Source organism: Mustelus asterias, chromosome 13 (assembly GCF_964213995.1).
Source record: "Mustelus asterias chromosome 13, sMusAst1.hap1.1, whole genome shotgun sequence".
Classification (NCBI taxonomy): domain Eukaryota; kingdom Metazoa; phylum Chordata; class Chondrichthyes; order Carcharhiniformes; family Triakidae; genus Mustelus; species Mustelus asterias.
Window position 1 is genome coordinate 69,705,998 of NC_135813.1, and position 24,110 is coordinate 69,730,107.

General features: G+C 42.9%; 1 protein-coding gene across 2 annotated transcripts in view; it reads left to right on the forward strand.

The window, feature by feature from the left end:
- Nucleotides 1-2,526: 2,526 nt before the first annotated feature.
- Nucleotides 2,527-24,110, forward strand: part of rfc5 (replication factor C (activator 1) 5) — a 56,390-nt gene continuing 34,806 nt past the window's right edge. The window contains exons 1-3 of one of the 2 annotated variants that reach the window (XM_078226994.1): nucleotides 2,578-2,648; nucleotides 9,204-9,268; nucleotides 9,532-9,593. Coding sequence is in view for 1 of the 2 variants with exons in the window: in XM_078226993.1 (XP_078083119.1) it covers nucleotides 2,608-2,648; nucleotides 9,204-9,268 (106 nt within the window). In the remaining variant the exon portion in view is untranslated. Of the gene's footprint in view, nucleotides 2,649-9,203; nucleotides 9,269-9,531; nucleotides 9,594-24,110 lie in introns of both variants that reach the window. The other variant, XM_078226993.1, reaches the window with a different exon arrangement.

Genomic DNA, 24,110 nt, shown 5'->3' on the forward strand with positions numbered 1-24,110 from the left:
TAAATACTCTATTGTTATAGAATCTGCTTCCACCACCTCCTCCGGCAGCGTGTTCCAGGCATTCACCACCCTGTGTGGAAAAACGTGCCCCTTACATCTCTTTTAAACTTTAAACTACTAGACCACAATCAGTAAGGATAGACAACAACAACTCTTCCACGATCATCCTCAACACCGGTGCCCCACAAGGCTGTGTTCTCAGCCCCCTACTATACTCCTTGTACACCTATGACTGTGCAGCCAAATTCCCCTCCAATTCGATTTTCAAGTTTGCTGACGACACCACCGTAGTGGGTTGGATCGCAAATAATGACGAGACAGAGTACAGGAATGAGATAGAGAATCCGGTGAATTGGTGTGGCAACAATAATCTCTCCCTCAATGTCAACAAAATGAAGGAGATTGTCATCGACTTCAGGAAGCATAAAGGAGAACATGCCCCTGTCTACATCAATGGGGACGAAGTAGAAAGGGTTGAGAGCTTCAAGTTTTTAGGTGTTCAGATCACCAACAACTTGTCTTGGTCCCCCCATGCCAACACTATAGTTAAGAAAGCCCACCAACGCCTCTACTTTCTCAGAAGATTAAGGAAATTTGGCATGTCAGCTACGACTCTCACCAACTTTTACAGATGCACCATAGAAAGCATTCTTTCTGGTTGTATCACAGCTTGGTATGGCTCCTGCTCTGCCCAAGACTACAAGGAACTACAAAAGGTCATGAATGTAGCCCAATCCAGCAAACCAGCCTCCCATCCATTGACTCTGTCTACACTTCCCGCTGCCTTGGCAAAGCAGCCAGCATAATTAAGGACCCCACACACCCCGGACATTCTCTCTTCCACCTTCTTCCTTCGGGAAAAAGATACAAAGGTCACGTACCAACTGACTCAAGAACAGCTTCTTCCTTGAATGGACTTACCTTGCATTAAGTTGATCTTTCTCTCCACCTTAGCTATGACTGTAACACTACATTCTGCACTCTCTCATTTCCTTCTCTCTGAACGGTATGTTTTGCCTGTATAACGTGCAAGAAACAATACTTTTCATTGTATGTTAATACATGTGACAATAATCAAATCAAACTGTTCGAGGTATCTGGATGGATACATGAATAGGCAGAGAATCGAGGGATATGGACCACGGAGAATCAGGAAAATATTAGATTAGAGAGACATCTGTGTTGGCACAGACTTGGTGGGCTAAAGGGCCTGTTCCTGTGCTGTACTGTACTTTTGTTCTAACTGGAAATCATAGATGAACAGAGATATCCATTGCTTGCTGAAGTCCAGGTCTGAGGCGTTCAAGTCAGGCGACTCTGACCTATACAAGAAATCCAGATACAGTAACTTCATTTCAGTGTTAATGTAAGCCTACTTGTGACACTAATAAACTTTAAACTTGACAGCCTATCTTCCTTCCCAGAACAGCCTCCCACCCTTCTCTGTTTAGTCTGACTCCTCTATCCAGCTTTCATTTTACCCTTGTCAACCAGTCCTTCTTTCCATTCCAGCCTCTGCATAGCCTAGCCTATCAGCACTGATCTCTTTAAGAGGCTGACATTTTGAGTGGTCCACAATTCGGCCAAAGCAGCGGCCACTCACTTCAAGTCATAGAAGGAGTCAACTTTGCCAGGTGCACGCCACTTCTACACAGTTGCAAAAGTGAATGTTCTAATTTTTGACTGGCGGGGAACTTATATGGAGGGGAGACTTAGCGAGCGTGCATTGGCAAAAAAGCCTTTCTGATGGTGTTCATTGGGAAATTTGACCTGCCTTAAAAGCCCCAAAAACTTACGACTGGCGGGATCTTCCAGTCCCGTTGAAGTCAATAGACATTCGAATGGATCTGCCGCAGAGGAACCCACCGCAGCAAGGGTGGAACAGTGGTTAGCATTGTTGCCTCACAGTGCCAGGGACCCGGGTTTGATTCCCACCTTGGGTCATTGTCTGTTTGGAGTCTGCACATTCTCCCTGTATCTGCATGGATTTCCTCTGGGTGCTCCGGTTTCCTCGCACAGTCCAAAAGACTTGTTGGTCAGGTGCATTGGCCGTGCTAAATTCTCCCTCCGTGTACCCGAACAGGTGCTGGAAAGTGACGACTGGGGGATTTTTGCAGTAACTTCATTGCAGTGTTAATGTAAGCCTACTGGTGACACTAATGAATAAACTTTAAAACAGTGAGGCCAGAAAATCCCGGCCATAATTTCAAAATTTCATCCCGCCATGGGAAAAGTGATTTTTGGCCTCCTGCCACAATAAATTTTCTCACGTCGATAAGCTTCTGGAAGATTCCAGCCAATGATGCTTTGGTGGCCCTGAGGCGTTCATGGGGGGGAAGAAAAGGGGTCAATTTCTCTGGAAGTTTATTCCATCCAGCTGATCATTCTTTGTGTCCCTTTTTAAAAACTTTTTTGTCCCCTCATTCAGCACACCTCTAACTTGTGCTTCATGGTTGTTCTGATCTTGTCTTCACCTGTCCAGGTGAGATGTGCTGGAGTCTCAGTCAGGTGTTCCTCCCCCCATCAGGGGCGGGCACGCGAGCGAGTGGTTCAAACTCGCGAGAGCTCCGTCCCCGCACTGGGATTTGGCGCCAAATCGCGGTCACTATGGCGACGGTGAAAGATCCCAGGAGTCGGAACCTTCCCTGGTAAGAGCGGCTGGGAGGGAAAAGGGAGAGAGTTGCGGTGCCCGGTAGATTGCAGAAAGCCTTTTGTTTTGCATTGTATTGGATGCACCGCACCGAAGCTCCGGGAGGGGTTGCTTGTCTGCAGAGTGAACGGTTGTTGTTGGGCCCGGCTGGTCGACCGGCCAGCGCGAGCCAGCTGCAGGTTTGAAATGAAACGGAAAGTCCGCGCGCTGGGCTGCTGGGCACAGAGCTCCGGCCCGGGCCAGGGGGAGCGGGAGTCAGGGGCTTTGTCGTGGTGGCTCAGCACCTCCCCGGGGTGCAAAATGCTTGTGGCCCCCAACAGTTTAGTGCCAGCCACGGGTGGGCCTACTCTTATAGGACTTGCAGATTCCAGAAAGCTCGGCTCTTTATATTTGTTCATTGTAATCCCCTGACCCGCATTACAGTGCTTTACAAAACACATGACCTTTATGAAAGTGCATTACATTACTAAATTCGACATGATATGACATGAGGTCAGGTTCCTTCAAAGTTAAAGTAAAAGTTTATTTAATAGTCACAAGTAAGGCTTACATTAGTACTGCAATGAAGTTAGTGAAATTCCCCCAGTTGCCACCCTCCGGCGCCTGTTCGGGTCAATGCACCTAACCAGCATGTCTTTCAGACTGGGAGGAAACCGGAGCACCTGGAGGAAACGCGCGCAAACACGGGGAGAACATGCAGACTCCACACAGACAGTGACCCAAGCTGGAAATCAAAGCCAGGTCCCTGGCGCTGTGAGGCAGCAGTGCTAACCATTCTTCAGTGCGATTTGTGGCAATTTCAGTTGCTAGACTCCACATATTGACAGTTTACATTTCATATCAAGCACTCTCTGACGTATGCAGCCAGAACAGGGTGACCAATCTCCTGTATTTTAAGGGATTGATCCTTATTTTGACTGCCTGTCCTGTGTCCCTTATGGGACTGGGTTGGACAGTGGTTAGCACTGCTATCTCAGTGACCCAGGTTCAATTCCTGGCTTGGATCATTGTCTGTGCGGCATATGCACATTCTCCCCGTGTCTGTGTGGGTTTCCTCTGGGTGCTCCGGTTTCCTTCCAAAGTCTGGAAGACGTGCTGGTTAGTTGCATTGCCCATGCTAAATTCTCCCTTCATGTACCCGAACAGGTGCCGGAGTGTGGCGACTAGGGGATTTTCACAGTAACGTCATTGAAGTGTTAATGTAAGCCTATTTGTGATACTAATAAATAAACTTTAAAAACATCTTTGGTCCCTTAGTTCTCAGGCAGCCTGTGGGAGACTGATCCCAGAGAGTCTTAGAATCCCTACAGTGCAGAGGGAGGTCCTTCAGTCCATCAGCTCTGCACCAACTCTCTCTGATGTGGAGATGCCGGCATTGGACTGGAAATTATATGCCCTGTTTGTGAACACAACTCCCACTCACCTGATGAAGGGGCAGTGCTCCAAAAGCTTGTGGCTTGTGCTACCAAATAAACCTGTTGGACTTTAACCTGATGTTGTGAGACTTCTTACCCAACTCTCTCTGACAGAGTACCTCACCCAGCCCCTTTCCCCTGCCCTATCTCTGCAACCCCACACATTTCCATTGGCTAATCCCCCTAACCTACACATCTTGGGACACTAAGGGGCAATTTAGCATAGCCAATCCACCTAATATTTGGACTGTGGGAGGAAATCGGAACACCTGGGGGAAACCTACGCAGACATGGGGAGAACATGACAGTCACCCAAGGCCTGAATTGAACCCGGGACCCTGGCTCTGGAGACAGCAGTGCTAACCATTAACCACTGTGCTGTCTTGAGCTTGATTGATCTGTACTGGGATCCCAAATGCGTCGGCTAGGAGAGAGATGATAATATTCTGACTTAATAAGATACACTGCAAATTTTAGTTGAACTTAAGCCCCTCCCTCCACATAGTCACCAGTAACCCCCACTGCTATCGCCTCCCTTGGTCAAAGTGCCTCTTATTTATAACAGCAGTAAATTTAGATATATCTTTGTAGTGTTGACAACTGGAATTCTGTTCAAGCAGAAGCCCCCCCACCCCTGCCCATCAGCAGGAGGACTTTAGACTGTGAGCTTTGCCGTTCCCCATTGGGCTTTTAAGATGCTGTCCCAAGCTTTAATATGTCCCTGAGCACATAGTCCTGAACCTTGGAATGTACCAGTTTGCAACATTTGGTCATGGGCAGTTCCTTGCACTAAAAGATCAACAAGTTTTGGGCAGATCAAAAAGTGTCTTTTACTGAGTTGATGGTCCTCCGCGTTGGTGCAGATTGCACATTTGGTTCAGGTGCCAATCTTGTTCGTTTAGTCAGTTTTTTGTATTTATTATTGTATTAATTTTCATTCTAAAGTCCACCCTTTTGTTCCCCCTCTCTCCCCCAACACAGCTGAATAGGGCACCACTTCTTCCCCAAACATTTAGGGATGCAGAACATTCGGTGTCGGTGGACATCGGGGATTCGCAGCCCATTCTGGCTGTTGGTACTCCACTTTGGGATACCCAGCCATTATGCTTGAACACAATTCTATTTGCTAACCCTGCTAAATTGGGTATCTTTGAAATTTAATGCTGATATAAAACTAAAATTGCAGCAACTACAGCACTAAATTCTCCCTCCGTGTACCCGGACAGGTGCTGGAGTGTGGTGAGTAGGAGATTTTCACAGTTACTTCATTGCAGTGTTAATGTAAACCTACTTGTAACACTAGTAAATAAACGTAAAACTAAAGGGAGGGGCATTTGGCCCATCATGCTTGTGCTGATGCTAACTTTTTCCTCTTTTCCTTCTAAACATTTACTGTGTGGAAAGGATTTTTCTCATTTCCCTTTTTTCATTGTAGAAACAAGCCTGAGTTTATTTCTTTTTGATAATTTGCCAAGTCGTGGAACCTATCTTTCACAGGTTGCCCTAATAAAAACCTTTATGAATTTTGAAAACTCTTATTTGATCTGACTTTACCTTCCCTGTTTCCAGTGCAAGGAGCTCCAAATTGTTTTGGGTCTTTCTTAAAAATTACAACTTCTGAGTCATTGCATTATTCAATCTTCACTGCATCCATTCAATGTCTCGAATGTCCCTCATTTAATGGAGTAGCAAGCAATGCATGAGCTGTAGCCTAGCCAGTACAAAACTAGCAACACTTACAATCAATGACCTTGTGTAAACCTCCAAGAGCAAAACTAAAACAAATGTCTGACCTGGCTATCATAAATGTTTTAGAAACATTTATACTCCGCATAGCCCATGTGCAAAGTATATATTATGTAATATTTTGTTTTACGATTGCTCTTCCCTTCCATCTTTTCTAGTTTTACCATTAAAGAATAGAAGCTCACACATCTGAGATAATGGTTCAACATTGCTAATATAATTACAGAATCACAGAATTGTTACAGTCCAGGACGAGGAATTAAAAAATAACAATTTACACAATCGCAAATGAAAGTCACCCAATCATTCTTGACAATTCGATGTAGTACTCCCCCCTTGTAATTGAGATGGAGGCAACCTGCTCATATGTGTCTTGCTTGCGGCTGAGATGCCCAGGACAGCCATCCTCATTGAGGTACTAGTAGGAGCATCTCCAAAGGTTGCTGCATCGGTATCAATGCAGGGGCAATCTCTGTCACAGGGCCTTTGCCCAGAGGCACCAAGGAGACTGATAATAATGGGGCTCTTGTAAGGAGTGACACGCACTTCCTCATCAGTGAATGCCTCAGCTGCTTGATGTTCTGGATTGTTAGAGGGAACAACCAGCTGGGTTGCAACTGGCATTCACTCCATGCATCTTTGCACCGTTAGCGTTACTAACCAATCAATGGGCTTCAAAGTGTAGCTTGCGTTCTATTAGTGCGCTGTTCCCTGATTACTTGAGTACTGTCGCATGTGGTTTTCCATGAGGTTTGCCACATTCTCAATGGAGAAGCTCATCTGTTCAAAACCCTAAGCCATGATGATGCACTTGGGCTGAATAGACTCCTGCATTCGTAGACCAGAGCTCCACACTACCTCAGGGACCTCCGTCTGACATGTGGCCACATATCTCACACTTCAGTCAAAGCAGAACTGTCTTATATGTGATTCCCAATGTTGTGCATGTGTCCAGTTGAGCCTGACTGCATCTGTTGTCCATCATCTGAATGGGATTGTCCACTGTTGCCCCTGCCCTTTTCACCTTCTGCTCACTTGTGATCTGCTTTCCATTCAGTGCCACCATTTCTAACCCTGCATGATGATCACTGATGTAAATTTATTAGCTTTGGTGAGGGTGCATTTGAATGATGTGACAGTTCTAGGTTGATGGCTTCTCTCGTGTGAGGACCTGAGTCATGTTGCTGAAGCAGTGGCATGCTCTCTCTCCGCAACTCACTGGCCCTCATAGAAACATATAAAATCCTGATGGGACTGGATAGGCTAGATGCGGGAAGAATGTTCCCAATGTTGGCAAGTCCAGAACCAGGAGTCACAGTCGAAGAATAAGGGGTGACTCATTCAGGACTGAGATGTGGAAGAACTTTTTCACTCAGAGAGTTGTGGTCATGAGAAGTTGCTTCCAATAGCAGTTGCAGAATTGAGAATTTACAATGTAGCTGAAGATTTGGCTAGCTTTTGGGCGCAAGGGAGTGCAATTTATCCCCTTCTACGGAATTCAATATCTTTTCACCCTCTTTTACAAGTATTCCCATTCCCCCATTGGCCACTTCCTCATGTGATGTCAAACATAGAAACACAGAAAATAGGTGTAGGAGTAGGCCTTTTGACCCTTCGAGCCTGCACCACCATTCAATATGATCATGTCTATTTGTGCACTCTCAGTATCCCACTCCCATTTTCGCTCCATACCTTTTGATCCCATTAGCCATAAGGGCCAGCTCCCTCTTGAACATATCTAACAAACTGGCCCCAACAGCTTTCTGTGATTGAGAATTCCACAGGTTCACAACTCTCTGAGTGAAGAACTTCTTCCACATCTCAGTCCTGAATGGCTTACTCCTTATTCTTCATCTGTGACCCCTAGTTCTGGGCTTCCCAACATTAGAAACATTCTTCCCGCATCTAGCCTGTCCAGTCCCATCAGGATTTTATATGTTTCTATGAGATCCTCTCTCATTCTTCTAAATTCCAGTGAGTACAAACTCAGTTGAACCAGTCTTCCTTCATATGTCAGTCCTGCCATTCTGGAAATGAGTCTGTGAACTGGACTCTCTCAATAGCAGGAATGTCCTTCCTCAGACCAGGAGACCAAAACTGCACACAATACACAAGGTGTGTCCTCACCAAGGCCCTATATAACTGCTGCAAGACATCCCTACTCCTGTACTCAAATCCAAATCCTCTTGCTATGAAGGCCAACGTGCCATTAGCTTTCCTCACCACCTGCTGTACCTGCATGCCAACCTTCAGTGACTGTTCCACATGACACCCAGGTCACGTTGCACTTCCACTTTACTAAACTGCCACCATTCAGATAATGATCTTCCTTCCTGTTTTTGCCATCAAAGTAGACAACCTCACATTTATCCACCTTATATTGCATCTGCCAAGTATTTGCCCATTCAGTCATCCTGTCCAAGTCACCCTGCAGCCTCTTAGCATCCTCCTCACAGCGCACCCAGCTTAGTGTCGTCTGCAAATTTGGAGATATGGCATTCAATTCCTTTGTCCAAATCATTAATGTATATTGTGTCAAGTGCTGTCTCCTCCACCTGAAGTCAGGATGGTGAGCTGGGGGACTTCCCCACCTGTGCAGCCCTTCTCCCTAGCATTGTGTGCCCTCTTCTACAAGAACAAACGAGAGAGATTAGGCAGTTCTGGCCCCTCTTAGCCAATTCCAGCAACTAATTTAAATGCGATGCTGCATTTATCAGTGCTGGTAGCTCTTCAGTAGCGCTAGGGATTTCAACTTTGCTGACAGGTCAGTAATTACCCTGGGTACACTCCCATGTTCAGAAGTGCCATGCATCCTCCGTTTACTCAGCTAGTGTGTCTGCTAGTGGCTGCAGACCAGGAGGGCTATCATCTGAATGTTGTGCTGCACCTAAAGAGCAGCATCACTAAATCATGGGGCAGTCCTGTCACAGTTACCTGGTCTCTAACCCTTCTCCTCACTTCTATCTGCCATTGCATTACAAAATGCTCCCACAATACTGGCTGCCATTGTTGCTTTAAACTGAGCCTGAACACTTTGCCTCCCCCACCTGCCATCCCTAATTGGCCACCAAACCTCCCTCCAGAAAATTAGGGCTGACTTCCAGGAAAATTGTGGCCTTTGACTGCTTCCTCCCTCGGAGTGTGGTCAGAACTTGGAAGTGATACTGACTGGTTGCAATCCTAAACAAAAAGTCTTAACCTTTAATCTCTTGGTGTTAAAATGTATTTTAAACTGTTCTAATGTCATGGAACTTTGTATGTATGTGGAAAGGTGAGTATCATACAAACAAGTGCTGTTTCTCAGATAGTATGCCTGCCATGCATCCTTGATTTAGAATCATGTATGCACTGAAATTGATTCGATCTACTTTAATTTAAAACTTTTATTCCAGGGTGGAAAAGTATCGGCCCCAGACTCTGGATGATCTTATTTCGCATCAGGACATCCTCAATACAAGTGAGTTTTTGTCATCAAGATAAGACAGAAGCTTGCTGTAAGCCAAAGAATGAAATTAACTGTAATAAAAACAGAAAATATTGAAATTGCTCAGCTGGCCAGGCAACATCTGTAGAGAGAAACAGCGTTAACATTTCATCAGAACTCCGTTGTATATTTCTCTCTCCACAGATGAATATTTCCAGCATTTTCTGTTTTTATTTCAGATTTCCAGCATCTGCAGTATTTTGCTTTTGAAATTACCCAATATGTTTCTGTCTAAGAAAGAAGAAACTTCCTCGCAACAAGTATATATTTATTGGACTGGGATATTGCATTGCTGTAGGTATGTGCAAAGGAACGTCTTAAGTTTGAGCATTAATTAACATTTAAGTAAGAATTTAACAGCACATTTGTGGCAAACTCTGATTTAATTATACTTCTGTAGTGGCGATTAATCTTCGTACAAAGATTAATAAAAGACTTTTATTAATTTTCCCTTAGTTACTATAAAATATGTATATTTCTCTGCAAACAGTTCAAGTAATGTAGCAATCCTATAGAGTGTAAATGTATTGAAAATACTGCAGGTATTTATGATGCATGACTGCATTGAAATAAGCTGGTAACTTGTGAATTGTTCTTCTTCCTGGTGAGAGACCAAAGAGGCTGTTTTCCATTAGCTGTAATACAAAATACAGAACAAAATATAATCGCTGAAATTGGTGTGCTTCTTGACCACGTTCGTATCTTTTTTGCACTGTTTTAAACTGTCTTATTTACTACAGTACCCTCCAAGGAACTGGGTGTCTCCAAAAATATTGGCAATAAATATTGCCTCTGCTTCCATTAACTCTCTCTATCACTGACGATTGTAGTGCTTCTTTCACTGTGATATTAGTGCAATGCACTGTTTAAAATAAATATTTCTTGCTTTGTGCTTTTTCAGCATAGAATGGCAGGTGAAATTATTAAGACTAGCAAACTTCATGAATTGAACAGAATATTCTTAATTGCAAGGAGTTATTTCAAGACTTTGATTAGAACCCACACTTGGGAGTGGGTTCTAATCAAAGTCTGGCACCTTCTGGTATTTATTATTTTGTGTGGCATATTATAAGTTCAGCATTTTAAAATTCTAATTGTGCCAGAAATCACCATGTGTTGTTTGATGCTGATTTTTGGTTTTCGTATTGGTAGGACAATCCAGTGGGGTCTGAAATGTTAATGAGGGCACAGGACTGGGTTGAGAGATGAGCCAACAGTTTGTGTGTAAATGAAACATAGAAGATAGGAGCAGGGGGAGGCCATTTGGCCCTTCGAGCCTGTTCCACCATTCAGCACAATCATGCCTGATCATCCAACTCAATAGCCTATGTAGCGGGATCCCTCTTTTAACTCCACTGGGCTTATCTTAGGTTTGGTTCTCCGTCACCCAAACTCCACCAATGCCCGAGTGATTCTCTCTCTCGCCGGTGGAACAACGGCCACCTTGCGTCTACTTCACTCGAGTAGCGCTCCCAAGAGAGAGAAAAGGAAACTGCTGCCTATCCCCTACCTGGCAGCCTTTCCTGAGTGGGCGGTTTCGAAGCGCCCAGAGTACCCTCAGTTCTAGACTCCGGAATTATGGTAAGGAATATTTATATTGTGACTTAGTCAGAGATCATTGGTGAGAAATTGAAAAGATCAAAACGGACTCCAACGGAAGTCAAAGATATGTATATATATATATATTATTAAAACATCAAGGTCAAAGGTCACCAAACACCAGGAAAACAACACACCATGCCTTATGCTCTATAAGACTATAAGCTATGGAAGGAATACTAAAACGGACACCTCGGAATTCTTACTTTATACAAGTTTACCAGTGTCTTAAACTATGAAAGATGCATGCAAAAGCCCCCCCACTTTCCCCAAAGCCTCATCCACTATGATGATCTCGGGAACTTTGCGAATTACCAGGGGATACTCACAATCCTAGTTTAAATTGCTCAGTGGGCTTCAGGCTGCGTACTGGAGACGACCGAGTGGAGAGTGCTGTCATGCTGGTCCGAAGAGAAAAGAGCAAGCATGGCCGGCCTGGCCATCCTTTTATATTGTAAACTTGAATTCTTTTTCCAGCCAACTCCGCCCCCCTTCCAACCGGCAGTTTCCACAGACAAAGGCTTGCTCGTTATTTGCAGCTGCGATCTTACAGTCCATAGAGACCAGATGGTGCCATCCCAGGTGATAGGTCCCTTGCTGTCCTGCATTGTTCCATCGGAGATCGTTTAATTGTTTTCCCATTAGGGAAATGGGCTTCTCCTCGCTCTGGGACAAGGCCATTATCACCTGTATTGAGTCCAGACCAGGTGCATTGTCTTGCTGCCTGCCTAGTCTGGTGATGTCGTGAGGTTCTTTTTGTGCTGTTGATAACCTAATCATGATGTGGAGATGCCGGCGTTGGACTGGGGTAAACACAGTAAGAAGTTTAACAACACCAGGTTAAAGTCCAACAGGTTTATTTGGTAGCAAAAGCCACACAAGCTTTCGAGGCTCTGAGCCCCTTCTTCAGGTGAGTGGGAATTCTGTTCACAAACAGAACTTATAAAGACACAGACTCAATTTACATGAATAATGGTTGGAATGCGAATACTTACAACTAATCCAGTCTTTAAGAAACAAAACAATGGGAGTGGAGAGAGCATCAAGACAGGCTAAAAAGATGTGTATTGTCTCCAGACAAGACAGCCAGTGAAACTCTGCAGGTCCACGCAACTGTGGGAGTTACAAATAGTGTGACATAAACCCAATATCCCGGTTGAGGCCGTCCTTGTGTGTGCGGAACTTGGCTATCAGTTTCTGCTCAGCGACTCTGCGCTGTCGTGTGTCGCGAAGGCCGCCTTGGAGAACGCTTACCCGAATATCAGAGGCTGAATGCCCGTGACCGCTGAAGTGCTCCCCAACAGGAAGAGAACAGTCTTGCCTGGTGATTGTCGATAACCTAATCAGCAGTCTGTCTGGTTTCTGGCTGCTTGCAATTTTTGGACTGGGCCCCTTCATACACACACACACACACAGGCTGGCTGGGCTCCCTGGGACATTTTTTGGTCAAGTCCTGCAGTCAAGTGTGGCCACTTTCACAGTTCTTTAGGGTTCAAGTCCTTTTCCCAGCTCATAAAAAAAAGGCCTGAGTTGCCCGAAAAACTTACACCTAATCCTGCTTTCTCCCCAGAACCTTTGATCCCATTCACCCCAAGTGCTATATCTAGCAGCCTCTTGAATACATTCAGTGATGGTGAAAAGATAGTGAAGGTGCAGCTCAATAATCTTTTGTTTTAAAAAGTTGTAAAACCCCTGTCTAGAAAATCATTTACCTTTCCCTTTTTAAGGTGCATAGGTTTATATGGTACTTTCTGGAAGAGAATTAGTCACATAGGAGAGACACAAGACAGCTCCTGCACGGTAAATAGAATTGCAAAGATTTAAATGAGAGAGAGATATGTTCACAGTAGTTTAAAGATAAAAAGAACTAGAATCTTCCATTTCTAGATAATAATGCAAGGGATGGTTCAGCTTTCTTTTTCCTGAAGCTCTTTCCTGCCCACCATCTTGGCATACTGTGACCCACTGCAGCACAAACAAAATGTCATGTTGAAATTTGAGATGTGTTTTGACTTGAGCCCAAATTATCAACTTTAAAAGCCTGTGTCTATGTGAGAATTTTCTGAAAGGTCATTAGTATCATAAGCTTAACTTTATCGTTGATTTCAAATTTGTTGTTGGGTAATGGTAATGCTAAACTGCATTTCTTTTCTTACCTATTTATTTAAATCTTTTTAAAAAAAGTAATAGGTCAATAGGTAACTGATACTATGCACATGGATTTGGTGCAATGAGTCATTAGTCCTATTTTTTATAAAAAATGAAAAAATAACCTTTTCCATGTTAGACATTTGAATTGGTCTGCAGGAGTTAGGCACTGCTAATATTATTAATTTCCTGATTTGTAGCAAAAAGTCCTTGATCTTCAGTGCATTTGTGTTAACAGTAATTTATTTGTGAGAGCAAAGAGTTTGCTGATGATGCCATCCTAAGAGGAAGGGAAGCTGCAGGAAGGATATAGAGAGGCTACAAATAGATATAGGGCACCATCTTACGAAAAAGATTCTGTGCTGAACAAGTGAGAAATCATGAGAGTTTCAGACCTGTTTTTTGTGCGAGTTTGAAAATGCAATCTTATGACATTTTTTTGGATAGAAATGTGATTCTCACGAGTAAGGATGGTGGCGGAGCCTAAACTCATCAGTGAAACCAGCTGCAGACTGCTTGGAGTGCCATTAAGTAAGCACTCCGATCTCCCAGTGAACTGGGAGGCAAAATGAGGCTGGTAAGATTGCATGAGGCGAGAAACCGGGCGCGAACCCGATTTTTGGCGTTGCAAAATCTTACCACCTCGCCCAACAATGGACGGGATGAGGTTGTAAGATCTAGCCTGTAGACTGGTTATGTGAGTGAGTAACAAGCTAGCAGATGCAGTATTATGCAGAGTAGTGTGAAATTATTCCATTTGGTCATAAGAATAGAAAAGCAGAATATTTTTTGGAAGGTGTGAGACTTAAGTGTGCTTAAACAAAGAATATAGAAAGTTAGCATGCAGATGCAGCAAGCAATTAGGAAGGCAAACACGTCATGGGTACATTTGTGCATGGTTTTGGTGAGACATGTGGAATACTGTGCACGGTTTTGTGCTCCATATTTAAGAAAGGATATTCTTGCAGTACAGCAAAGATTCACTAAATTGGTCCTTGGGATGAGGGATTTTCCTAAATCGAGAGGTAAATTGGGCTTATGTTGTCGGGAGTTTAGAAGAATGAGAGGTGATCTTATAGAAACTCCGAAAAGGGTTAATAGGGCAGACGTTGAGAAATTGTTTCCACTGGTCAGGGACTCTAAAACACAGTTTCAGAATAGGAAGCTGATCATTTAGGACTGAGAGGAGGAAAATTTATTTCACACAGAATGTTGTGAATCTTTAGAATTCTCTGTCCCAGAGGGTTGTAGTTGAGGGTTGAATATATTTAAGGCTGGGAGAAACAGATTTTTGATCTCTCAGGGAATTATGGGATATGGGAAGTGGTGGGAAAATGGAGTTGAAGCTCAAGACCAGCCATGATTGCATTGAGTGGTGGGCAAGCTCCATGGGCCTGCTCCAATTTATTGTGTTCCACCTATGTGTACCTTTTTGGACTACATTGCACAAAATGAGTTAGGAACAAATTGTTCTTGAATTGTCAATGTTTCTGGAGAGCTGATTAATAATGACCTGTAAATTACTGGCTCCCCAGCATTGGTTTTCAGAGGTACCCCAATGATACACTGGGGAATCCCTCTCAGAGTTTCCCAGGTAGGGGTTTATACAGCAATTGTCCAGAAGCGCTAACTTCCCCATGGCAATTGCGCTGTGCTGGGAGCCATCCAACAAAGCAATCGAACTCGCTAACTTCAGATGATTCTGCCAGTGTTACACTAATAGTTGAAACTGAAGTTCAAACTGAAACTTTAAACCTGGGAATAAAATACTAATTCTGTTACCTTTGCAGGGTGAACCATTGAAAGCTAGATTAATGGACCTTACTATGTTTAAAAGAGATTCAATGAGGTAAACTCTCTAATTAGTACGGGGCAAAAGTAATCATCAGCAAGTGTATCATGTAAATATGTGGAAACGGTATTATGACAAAGAGGCTAGTCATCCAGTGTGTGCCCCCCAGGTAGTAAAGAAGGAAAATAGTGATGTGGATTCACTTGATGGTTGAAACTATGAATCGGAGATTGAACGTTTTTGGATCAAATCCCCACTAATGAAATTAGCTAACATGGAGTTGTTTTAAAAACATTTGGATAAAATATTGCACCATCTTCCAGAGAAGTCTTATGGCAACATAGCCAAACTAAACTGCTAAAAATATGTATATATGGACCAGGGCAAACTTCTTCAGCTGTGCATGATGCTATGTGGGGAATCAAACAAAAGTCTTCCTGATTCAATCCTAGGAAATTGGCTCAAGTCCAAATGGAAATTGCATTTTTGTTGGACAAGGGTACAATGAACCAAATCAAAGTCGCTGGAGTTCTCCAGGTCCACTGGTACAAAATCTGATGGACCACTAAGATTCTGCATCGATTATGCTGTAACAAAATATGATTCGTATCCAATTTCCCAACTTGAGGATTGCATTGATAAAATTGGAAATTCAGAATTTGTTAGCAAGATTAATTTGTTAAAATGTTACTGGCAAGTTGCATTAACCAATCAAACCAAAGAAATCTCTGCTTTTGTAACCCCAGACGTCTTTACCTATGTATGGTTGTGACACTTGGAATGAAGAATGTACCAGCTGCCTTTCAAAGATTGACAAACCAAGCAGATATCAATGGTCTGTGGTAACACTTGGAACACCTAAGTGGTCTATTTGATATACTGCAAAAAGCTGATTTGGTGGAGTGAGTTTGCCCAGGTCAAAGTCACATATTTGGAACGTGTCATGGGGCAAGGTTAGGTGTTGTCCAGAGAAGCTAAAGTTCAAGCAATTATAGACTCTCCAGTCCCAAAACCAAACAGGAAAAACTACAGCTCCTTGGAATATGTTGGGATTTACAGGAAGTTTTCCAAATTTCAGCTCCATATTTGCTCCATTAACAAATTTATTGAAGAAAAATATAAATGTTATTTGGACAGAGTATTGTCAGGTCACCCTTTAGAAAAGTTAAGGGCCATATTAATAAAGTAATCTATTTTGGTGGCTCAAATTTCAATAAACCATTCAAAATAGCTATTGATGCTCGTGATATGTGTGTAGAAGTGGTGTTGCTACAAGATAATGATACTGGTACAGAGCAACCAGTCAGTTATTTCTCAAGAAAACTTAATATGCATCAATGCAAGTATTCCACAATTGAGATGGAAAGGTTAAGTTCTACTTGGCTGTTCAACAGTTTGAAATATATGTTTTGAATAATCAAGGGGAGGCCTAAATTTATACTGATCATAATCCACTTACATTTTTGGAGAGCCTCTGCATGGTTGTTCTGCTGGAGTTTGATGCTGCTGCCCGCCAACCTTGCTGGAAAAACAATGTGACTGCTGATGCTCTGTCCAGAGCTTAAGTTTGTATTAATAAGGTAAGCTTGTAATTTTCCCACTTGAAATGGGAGGCTGATAAAGGAAAGTGGACCTAGGTCCACTAAAATTGTGATTGGAAGCCAGATTTCTGGAGCAACTGAAACTGGTTGAAACCAATATATGTAAGGATTCAGAGCTCAGATGACGATGATCCCAGTGGTGCAGTGCAAGTTGGCTGAAGAAGACAAAGGCTAGAATAAAGGCCAGTACCTGAGAATAGGTAATATACAGATGCTGCAGTTGTTCCTGTTACTTGAAGAGAGTTGTGGAGTTTGCACATTCTCCCTGTGTCTGCGTGGGTTTCCTCCGGGTGCTCCGGTTTCCTCCCACAGTCCAAAGATGTGCGGGCTAGGTTGATTGGCCATTTTTAAATTGCCCCTTAGTGTCCCGGGATGCATAGGTTAGAGGGATTAGCGGATAAATATGTAGGGATAAGGGGATAGGGCCTGGGTGGGATTGTGGTTGGTGCAGACCCGATGGGCCGAATGGCCTCTTTCTGTACTGTAGGATTCTATGATTTCTAAGAACATTGTTGGATCTATATCATGCAGATTGTTGTAAGTAGAAATGTGCTATTTGTTGTGAAGTTGAGTTTGTAAAGATGTAAAGAAAGTTTGTAAGGATTAAAAGAATTGTAAAAACTGTTAGAGGGGGAAAATGACCACGTGTGGTCCCTTTAAAAAGCTGTTTTTGTGTTCAATACTGGAATGTTAAAATGCAGGTATACTGTGTACACAAATGGCAACATTTGATTCAGACCAAAAGCATCAGGGTTGCCTTGGTAATCGGCTCTGCAGGTTTTTGCATTTGTGTTAGCCTATGAGTTTAAAGAAGACACTCGGCTAACAGCCTATAAGTTTAAAGAAAACACTTCACTATTAAGAGCCTGTCAGAATTGAATTTAGTAGTGTGGACAGCATCAAACCAATTGTGGTGTAAGAAATGTGCGAGGTTATCACAGGTATAAAGGAAAAAGCAACAGCCATTTTGAGAGAGAACATCGTGAGAACATCTTGGAAGAACATCTCCAGTGGCCAGGACAGCCAGTGAAACAGCCAGCATTCCTCTCTAGAACAGCACTCCACACTGCCAGTTTAAAATTCTCTTAAGAGAATTATCCAGCTATCTAACCAAAGGATACTGAGTCAGAAAGATGTTAGTCAGCGGACACTATAGAAGAACTCCAGAAAGCTTCCAAATTCCATCAAGTCCGGTTGTATCATTTCTTTGAGAGTGACTAAGATTATGTTATTAATGTTTTAATACTGAATGGCCCTTGTCTTTATTTTGAACAGCATTTCAGTCGAACTGTACCTTGATTAATACGCTACTTGTTTAGTTAAAGTTCCTGGTTATTTAAACAAAATACCTTGTTAACTTCACTTAAAGCGAGTGTCAGGCCTTTATATTAATGAACCTCTAACCGTTAATTAAGAACAGATAACACCGTCCCAAATAATTGTAGCAGATTACAACGCAAAGTGCAGGGGATTAACCTCTGTGTCATAACTCATCTTTGGTGAAGACCGTCCCCATGGAACCCCGTTTTTTTGTGTGCAGCTGTTGACTGGGAATGAGGCTAATGTTAATGAACCCCAGGAAGGCAACTCTAGTCTCTGACCAAGTTCTTCAGATCTTCAGCAGTGTTGGCATATCATGGATCAAATTAAGTTTGTGCTGATGTTTGTGTTGCCACAGTCTGTTTGTGGAATAGGTGTGCAGCCAAAATCACTTCACCAGAAATAATCATAGAAATGTTACGATTAATGCACTTAAAACTTATGGGGTGTTTGAGGACCAATTTACTCCAGAGTACTCAATGAAAGAGGAAGGTTGTAAGTGAACCACTAATTTATGTATTCAGTAGATATTTGAGACCAGGATTGTTTCCCATGGATAAATGGGTGAATTATTTGGTCCCATTATTGATGATCACTGCTACATATGATACACCACTAAGTTTGAATTTGATAATGAAGGTATTAGAAAGAATATGATGTATACTCACTTGGAGACATTGGCAATTAATATATTTTTTTTATAGCTTTAGAAAACGTTTGTGTCCCAACTCAGTAACTATATTGAGTTCTTTGAGAGAGTGACGAGCATTGTGATTGAAGATGACTTAACTTCCAAAAACTCTTTGGTAAAGTACCACAATGGAGGAGGAGGAAAATAGATGTTGAAGGAATTTTAATTTTTGAACATTTATTGAACCCATTAAAGCAGAGGGTTGTTCATGGGAAACTATCTGTTTATGTAAGAGTTCAACAGGGCTCTTAATTGGGAATTTATTAATGATCTAGAGGACGGGAGGTTTAAATATAATTACTCTTAGATTTATGGAAAATGCAGAAGTTAGTGATTCAGATCAAATCAATAGGTTACAGGCTGATTTGGAAAATTAAGTGAATGACACCAATGTGTGGTGGATGCCATTTAATGTAGACAAGTGCAGTGTCAAGGATTTGGTTTAGGAATTTATGGGCCATGATTTATCATTCAAAAGCACCCATCGAGGTTACAGATCAAGAAAGTGACCTGGCGTTAATAGATCACTCATTAAAAGTGCACAAACCGCCTGAGAGGCTTAGCAAAACTTATAAGATGCAAGGTTGCATTAATAGGACCATTCAGCACAAGTGAAGAGTACTATTCTTGAGTCATCTAAGGCTCTGCTATGCTTGTGTTTGGAGTATTTCTGTCCACTTTTATTCACTGCACATGCTAAATGGCGCAGTGTAGGGCAGCTAGGACAATGCCAAATTGTACAGCTCTTCTTGTTATGTAAAATAATCTCCCAAGAATTATGGCTATTTACTTTGGAGGAAAGTAGCCTTAACAAGGGTGGTTATTGAAAAATTTAAAACAAGGAAATGACCACATAAAGTCCAGTTAAATGTTATTTGAAATGAATAAGGACTGAGGATGAGGGGTTGTATTTATAAAATCAGTTGGCAAAACGTTACGTTAGAAGTTAGATATGTTAAACAGGGAGTCATTTCCTGCTCGAACAAAGTAGTGAGTTTGGAGTTTTCATGATGGCATTTCTTAGTTAGAATAGTTAATTCATTGTGTTTTATGATGAATCATGGGCAGTCACCATCTGTGCAAGCTTGCTTGAAATGATCAGTGAAGAATTTCTCCGTTTCTTTTGAAATGGTTCCAACTTGATGTCCATAAGGAGATGATGAGAAAAGGGAGCAAGGTGGTGAACGGACTGTCTGAGCCAGCTCTGCTGATTGAATGGGCTGGCCTCTGGGCTTAACGCTGTTTGTTCACCCTTCTGACAAGTCTAGAAACACTTGAGAGGATCGAGGCTGTAGAAGACTATGTGCCAAAGAAATAAATTTGCATGTTTTCCAACTAGAAACCATGGATGAACGGGAATATCCATTGCCTGCTGAAGTGTAGATCTGAGGTGTTCAAGTCAGGCAACCCTGACTTATACAAGAAATGATGTGGAGATGCCGGCGTTGGACTGGAGTAAATACAGTAAGAGTTTTAACAACACCAGGTTAAAGTCCAACAGGTTTATTTGGTAGCAAATACCATTAGTTTTTGGAGCGCTGCTCCTTCATCAGATGGAGTGGAAATCTGCTCTCAAACCGGTTTGAGAGCAGATTTCCACTCCATCTGACGAAGGAGCAGCGCTCCGAAAGCTAATGGTATTTGCTACCAAATAAACCTGTTGGACTTTAACCTGGTGTTGTTAAAACTCATCTGGCTTTGTATAGACAGTAAATGATCTATGGAGATCCATTAAAGATGCCAAAAGACACTACCGGACCAAGCTAGAATCCCAGGCTAGCCACACGGATTCCCGGCGACTATGGCAAGGTCTGCAAGACATAACAGGCTACAAGATAAAGGCAGGTAAAATCATCGGCTCCAATGCACCCCTCCCCAATAAGCTCAACACATTTTATGCCTGTTTTGAGCGCAAGGTCAGCGAGAGCAAACCCTCTATCCCGGAAGCCTCAGACAAACCTGTATCCGAAGTCACCATTGCCGACATCAGAGCAGCCTTCTCAAAAGTCAACCAACAGAACGCAACTGCCCAAGATGGAGTACCCGGATGAGCACACAGGCCCAGTGTGGACCAGCTGGCAGGGGTATTCGCAGACATCTTCAACCTCTCTTTACACCAATCTGAGGTCCCTACCTGCTTCAAGAAGACAACCATCATTGCAGTACCAAAGAAAAACAAGGCAGCGTGCCTCAATGACTAACGTCCGGTGGCATAGCACAAATCAATTCCTGTATCCCAGACTGCCTGGATCCACTACAGTTCACCTATTGCCGCATTAGGTCCACAGCAGATGCCATCTCCCTGGCCCTACACTCAACCCAGGAACACCTAGACAACAAAGACACCTATGTCAGACATCTATTCATAGACGACAGCTCAGCCTTTAACACCATTATTCCTATGAGACTCATCTCCAAACTTCGTGGCCTGGGGCTCAGCTCTTCCCTCTGCAACTGGATCCTAGAATTCCTAACTACAGTCAGTAAGGATAGGCAACATCACCTCCTCCTCGATCATCCTCAACACCGGTGCTCCGCAAGACTGTGTCCTCAGCCCCTTACTATACTTCCTATACACTTCTGAATGTGTGGCCAAATTTCACTCCAACTCGATTTTCAAATTTGATGATGATACCACCGTTGTGGGTCAGATCTCAAACAATGACAAGATGCAGTACAGGAAAGAGATAGAGAATCTGGTAAACTGGTGCAGTGACAATAATCTTTCCCATAATGTCAACAAAATGATGGAGATAGTCATCAACTTCAGAAAGCGTAGTGGAGGGCATGCCCCCCCTCTACATCAATGGGGATGAAGTAGAAATGGTCGAAAGCTTCAGGTTTTTAGGTGTCCAGATCACCAACCTGTCCTGGTCCCTCCATGCGGACACTATGGTTAAGAAAGCCCACCAATGCCTCTACTTTCTCAGGACACTAAGGAAATTTGGCATGTTCGCTACAACTCTCACCAACTTCTACAGATGCACCATAGAAAGCATTCTTTCTGGTTGTATTATTGCTTGGTTTGAATGTATTAATTGATTGATTTATTTATTATCGTCACATAGAATCAGAATCCTACAGTGCAGGAGGCCATTCAGCCCATCGAGTCTGCACCAACCACAATCCCACCCAGGCCCTATCCCCATAACTCCACATTCAAACTATCAACATATATGTTTTAAAATCATAATCACTTAAGTCTCTTACTGCATCTCATGTATGTAAACAGCTTTCTTGTTAGCTCATAAGCCTATTTTAAACGCCATTTAACTTAATGCTGGTAGTTCTGTCAATGCCTTAATGTCTAATGGTTTAAAAGTTTTACTAACCTAATTAACGAGTTTTGTGCAGCCCTGTTTTGATTATATCTGAAACTTGCTCAGCTGAAAGATGAAACTAAAATCAGCTACGCAAACTCCTGACTTCTCTTTATTAGAGCAGTGGAATGTGTGCTTTTTTCACGTTTCTGAATTCTAACTGCAGCAAACTTTAGAGCCTGAGGTTTCGTAAAGATGGAGAGGGTGTCTGGCTTAGCCAAAATAGCTCTGGAGATCTGATTCCATAAGTCCCACCCTTTAACCCAGCACACACCATTTTTGCCAGGGGGTGGATTATAGTTAGCAAATTTATGGCTCATGGACGTAGCTGCACATGTAAAAGCGAAGCTACCTTCAAACACATCCAACTTTCGCTAGAGGGTCGTCCAAAACGTGACTTGTGGGCCCTTTGGGAGAGGACAGGTTCCCTTTGGGATTGTTAACAGTAAACATGAATGCACACGAAAAGTGGATAAACCCATTGGAGCTTTCAAACTTTCAAATATCATGAGAACTGTCAAAGGCATTGGAGCATTCAAGGTATTTAAATCATCTCGCCTCAAACTATTTTTTAAAAATTGCAGTTTAAAGAAAATCGGTACTTACTATTTCACTCCGTTAATATAAGCCAATTGTTATCATTATTGAATTTGTGCTGCATCAATCATTATTGTAGTGGGTGCTCACCAGTTCATAGTTTGATAGCCCCAAGTGGTTATAGAATATTTAATGTGGAACTCTGAATAAACTGCTTATTTTTGTAAAGATTTAAATAGTTGAAGTAATGTAAATGTCATGAATGGGATTTTATGAATGAAAGCTTTTCGTGAATTCATCAGTAGATACTTAGAACTTTAATTTATTTCCCCTCAGTATGGCTCATGAAGTCTATCCACGGAGAGTTGACAAAGTGTGTGTCAGGGCAAGGAGTAGCTGAGGGGCAGGGGTTGGCATGAGTTCACATTAAGTTGACATGGGCTTAAGGGGGCATGGTAGTGGGTAGCGGCATAGGTTAGCATGGATACTCTGAGGGGCCATGGTGGGCATGGGTTGGCATGGAGAATGTACAGAGGGTAAGAGCTGTTTCTGTTTTCTCATTTTTATAGCTGGAACAAAATGCCAGAGCACCGAGGATGGCCTTTCAGGTAGCCCAGATCTGCAGCTGGCAGCCACTGTGGCTTCCTCTACACTGGTTCAAGGAGCAAAAGGCCCAACTTCCATTATCTCCTGTTTCCTCTCTCTCTCTCTGTCTCTCCCCCCACCTTCCACCCCCAAAACCTGGAACAAACCCCCCCCCCCCCGCCCCGCTCCCAAACCTGGAACAAAAATCTGACTATCCAGGACACTTTCTCCCAAGTTGAGTTTGCAGACTCAGGAATTTTCCCACCTCTGTGCTCCCAATCCAGGAATGAAAACTCAGGCTGTAAAAATGTATTTCATTTCCTCTCAGCATGGGTCCTGAGGTCTGCCCATGGTGGGTACTCGGTGAATTTTTTGGGATATGGGTGTCGCTGGATAGGCCAGCATTTATTGTCCATCCCTAATTGCCCTTGAGAAGCTGACTTTTTGAGCTGCTGCAGCCCATGAGGTGTAAGTGCCATTAGGGAGGGAGTTCCAGGATTTTGATCCAGCAACAGAGAAGATATGGCAATATAGTTCTATATCAGGATGGTGTGTGTCTTGAAGGGGAACTTACTAGTGGTGGTGTTCCCATGCATCTGTTGCCCTTGTCCTTCTGGTTGTTAGAGATCACACATTTGGAAGGTGCTGTCGGACGAACTTTGGAGAGATTCTGCAGTCCATCTTGTAAATGGTACACACTGAATCATAGAATCCCTACGGTGCAGAAGGAGGCCATTTGACCCATTATATCTGCACCGACTCTCCAAAAGAAGATAGCTGGCCTAGGATACTACCCTGAGGAACTCTGCAGTGATATCTTGGGACTGACATGATTGACCTCCAACAACTGTCTTCTTTTGTGCTAGGTATGACTCCAACTAGTGAAGAGTTTTCCCCCTGATTCCCATTGACTTTAGTTTTTCTAGAGCTCCATGATGCCACACTCAGTCAAATATCTTGATGTCAAGGGCAGTCACTCTCACCTCACCTCTGGCATTCAACTCTTTTGTCCACGTTTGGACTAAAATTCTAATAATATCAAGAGCTAAGTGGCCCTGGCGGAACCCAAAGTGAATGCCAGTGAGGAGGTTGTTTCTGAGTTAGCATCGCTTGATACAGATGATCTCTTCCATCAAGTTGCTGATGATCGAGAATAGATTGGATAGTAATTGGCTGAGTTGGGTTTGTCTTGTCCTGCTTTTATTTTGGATGAGGGTAAAGA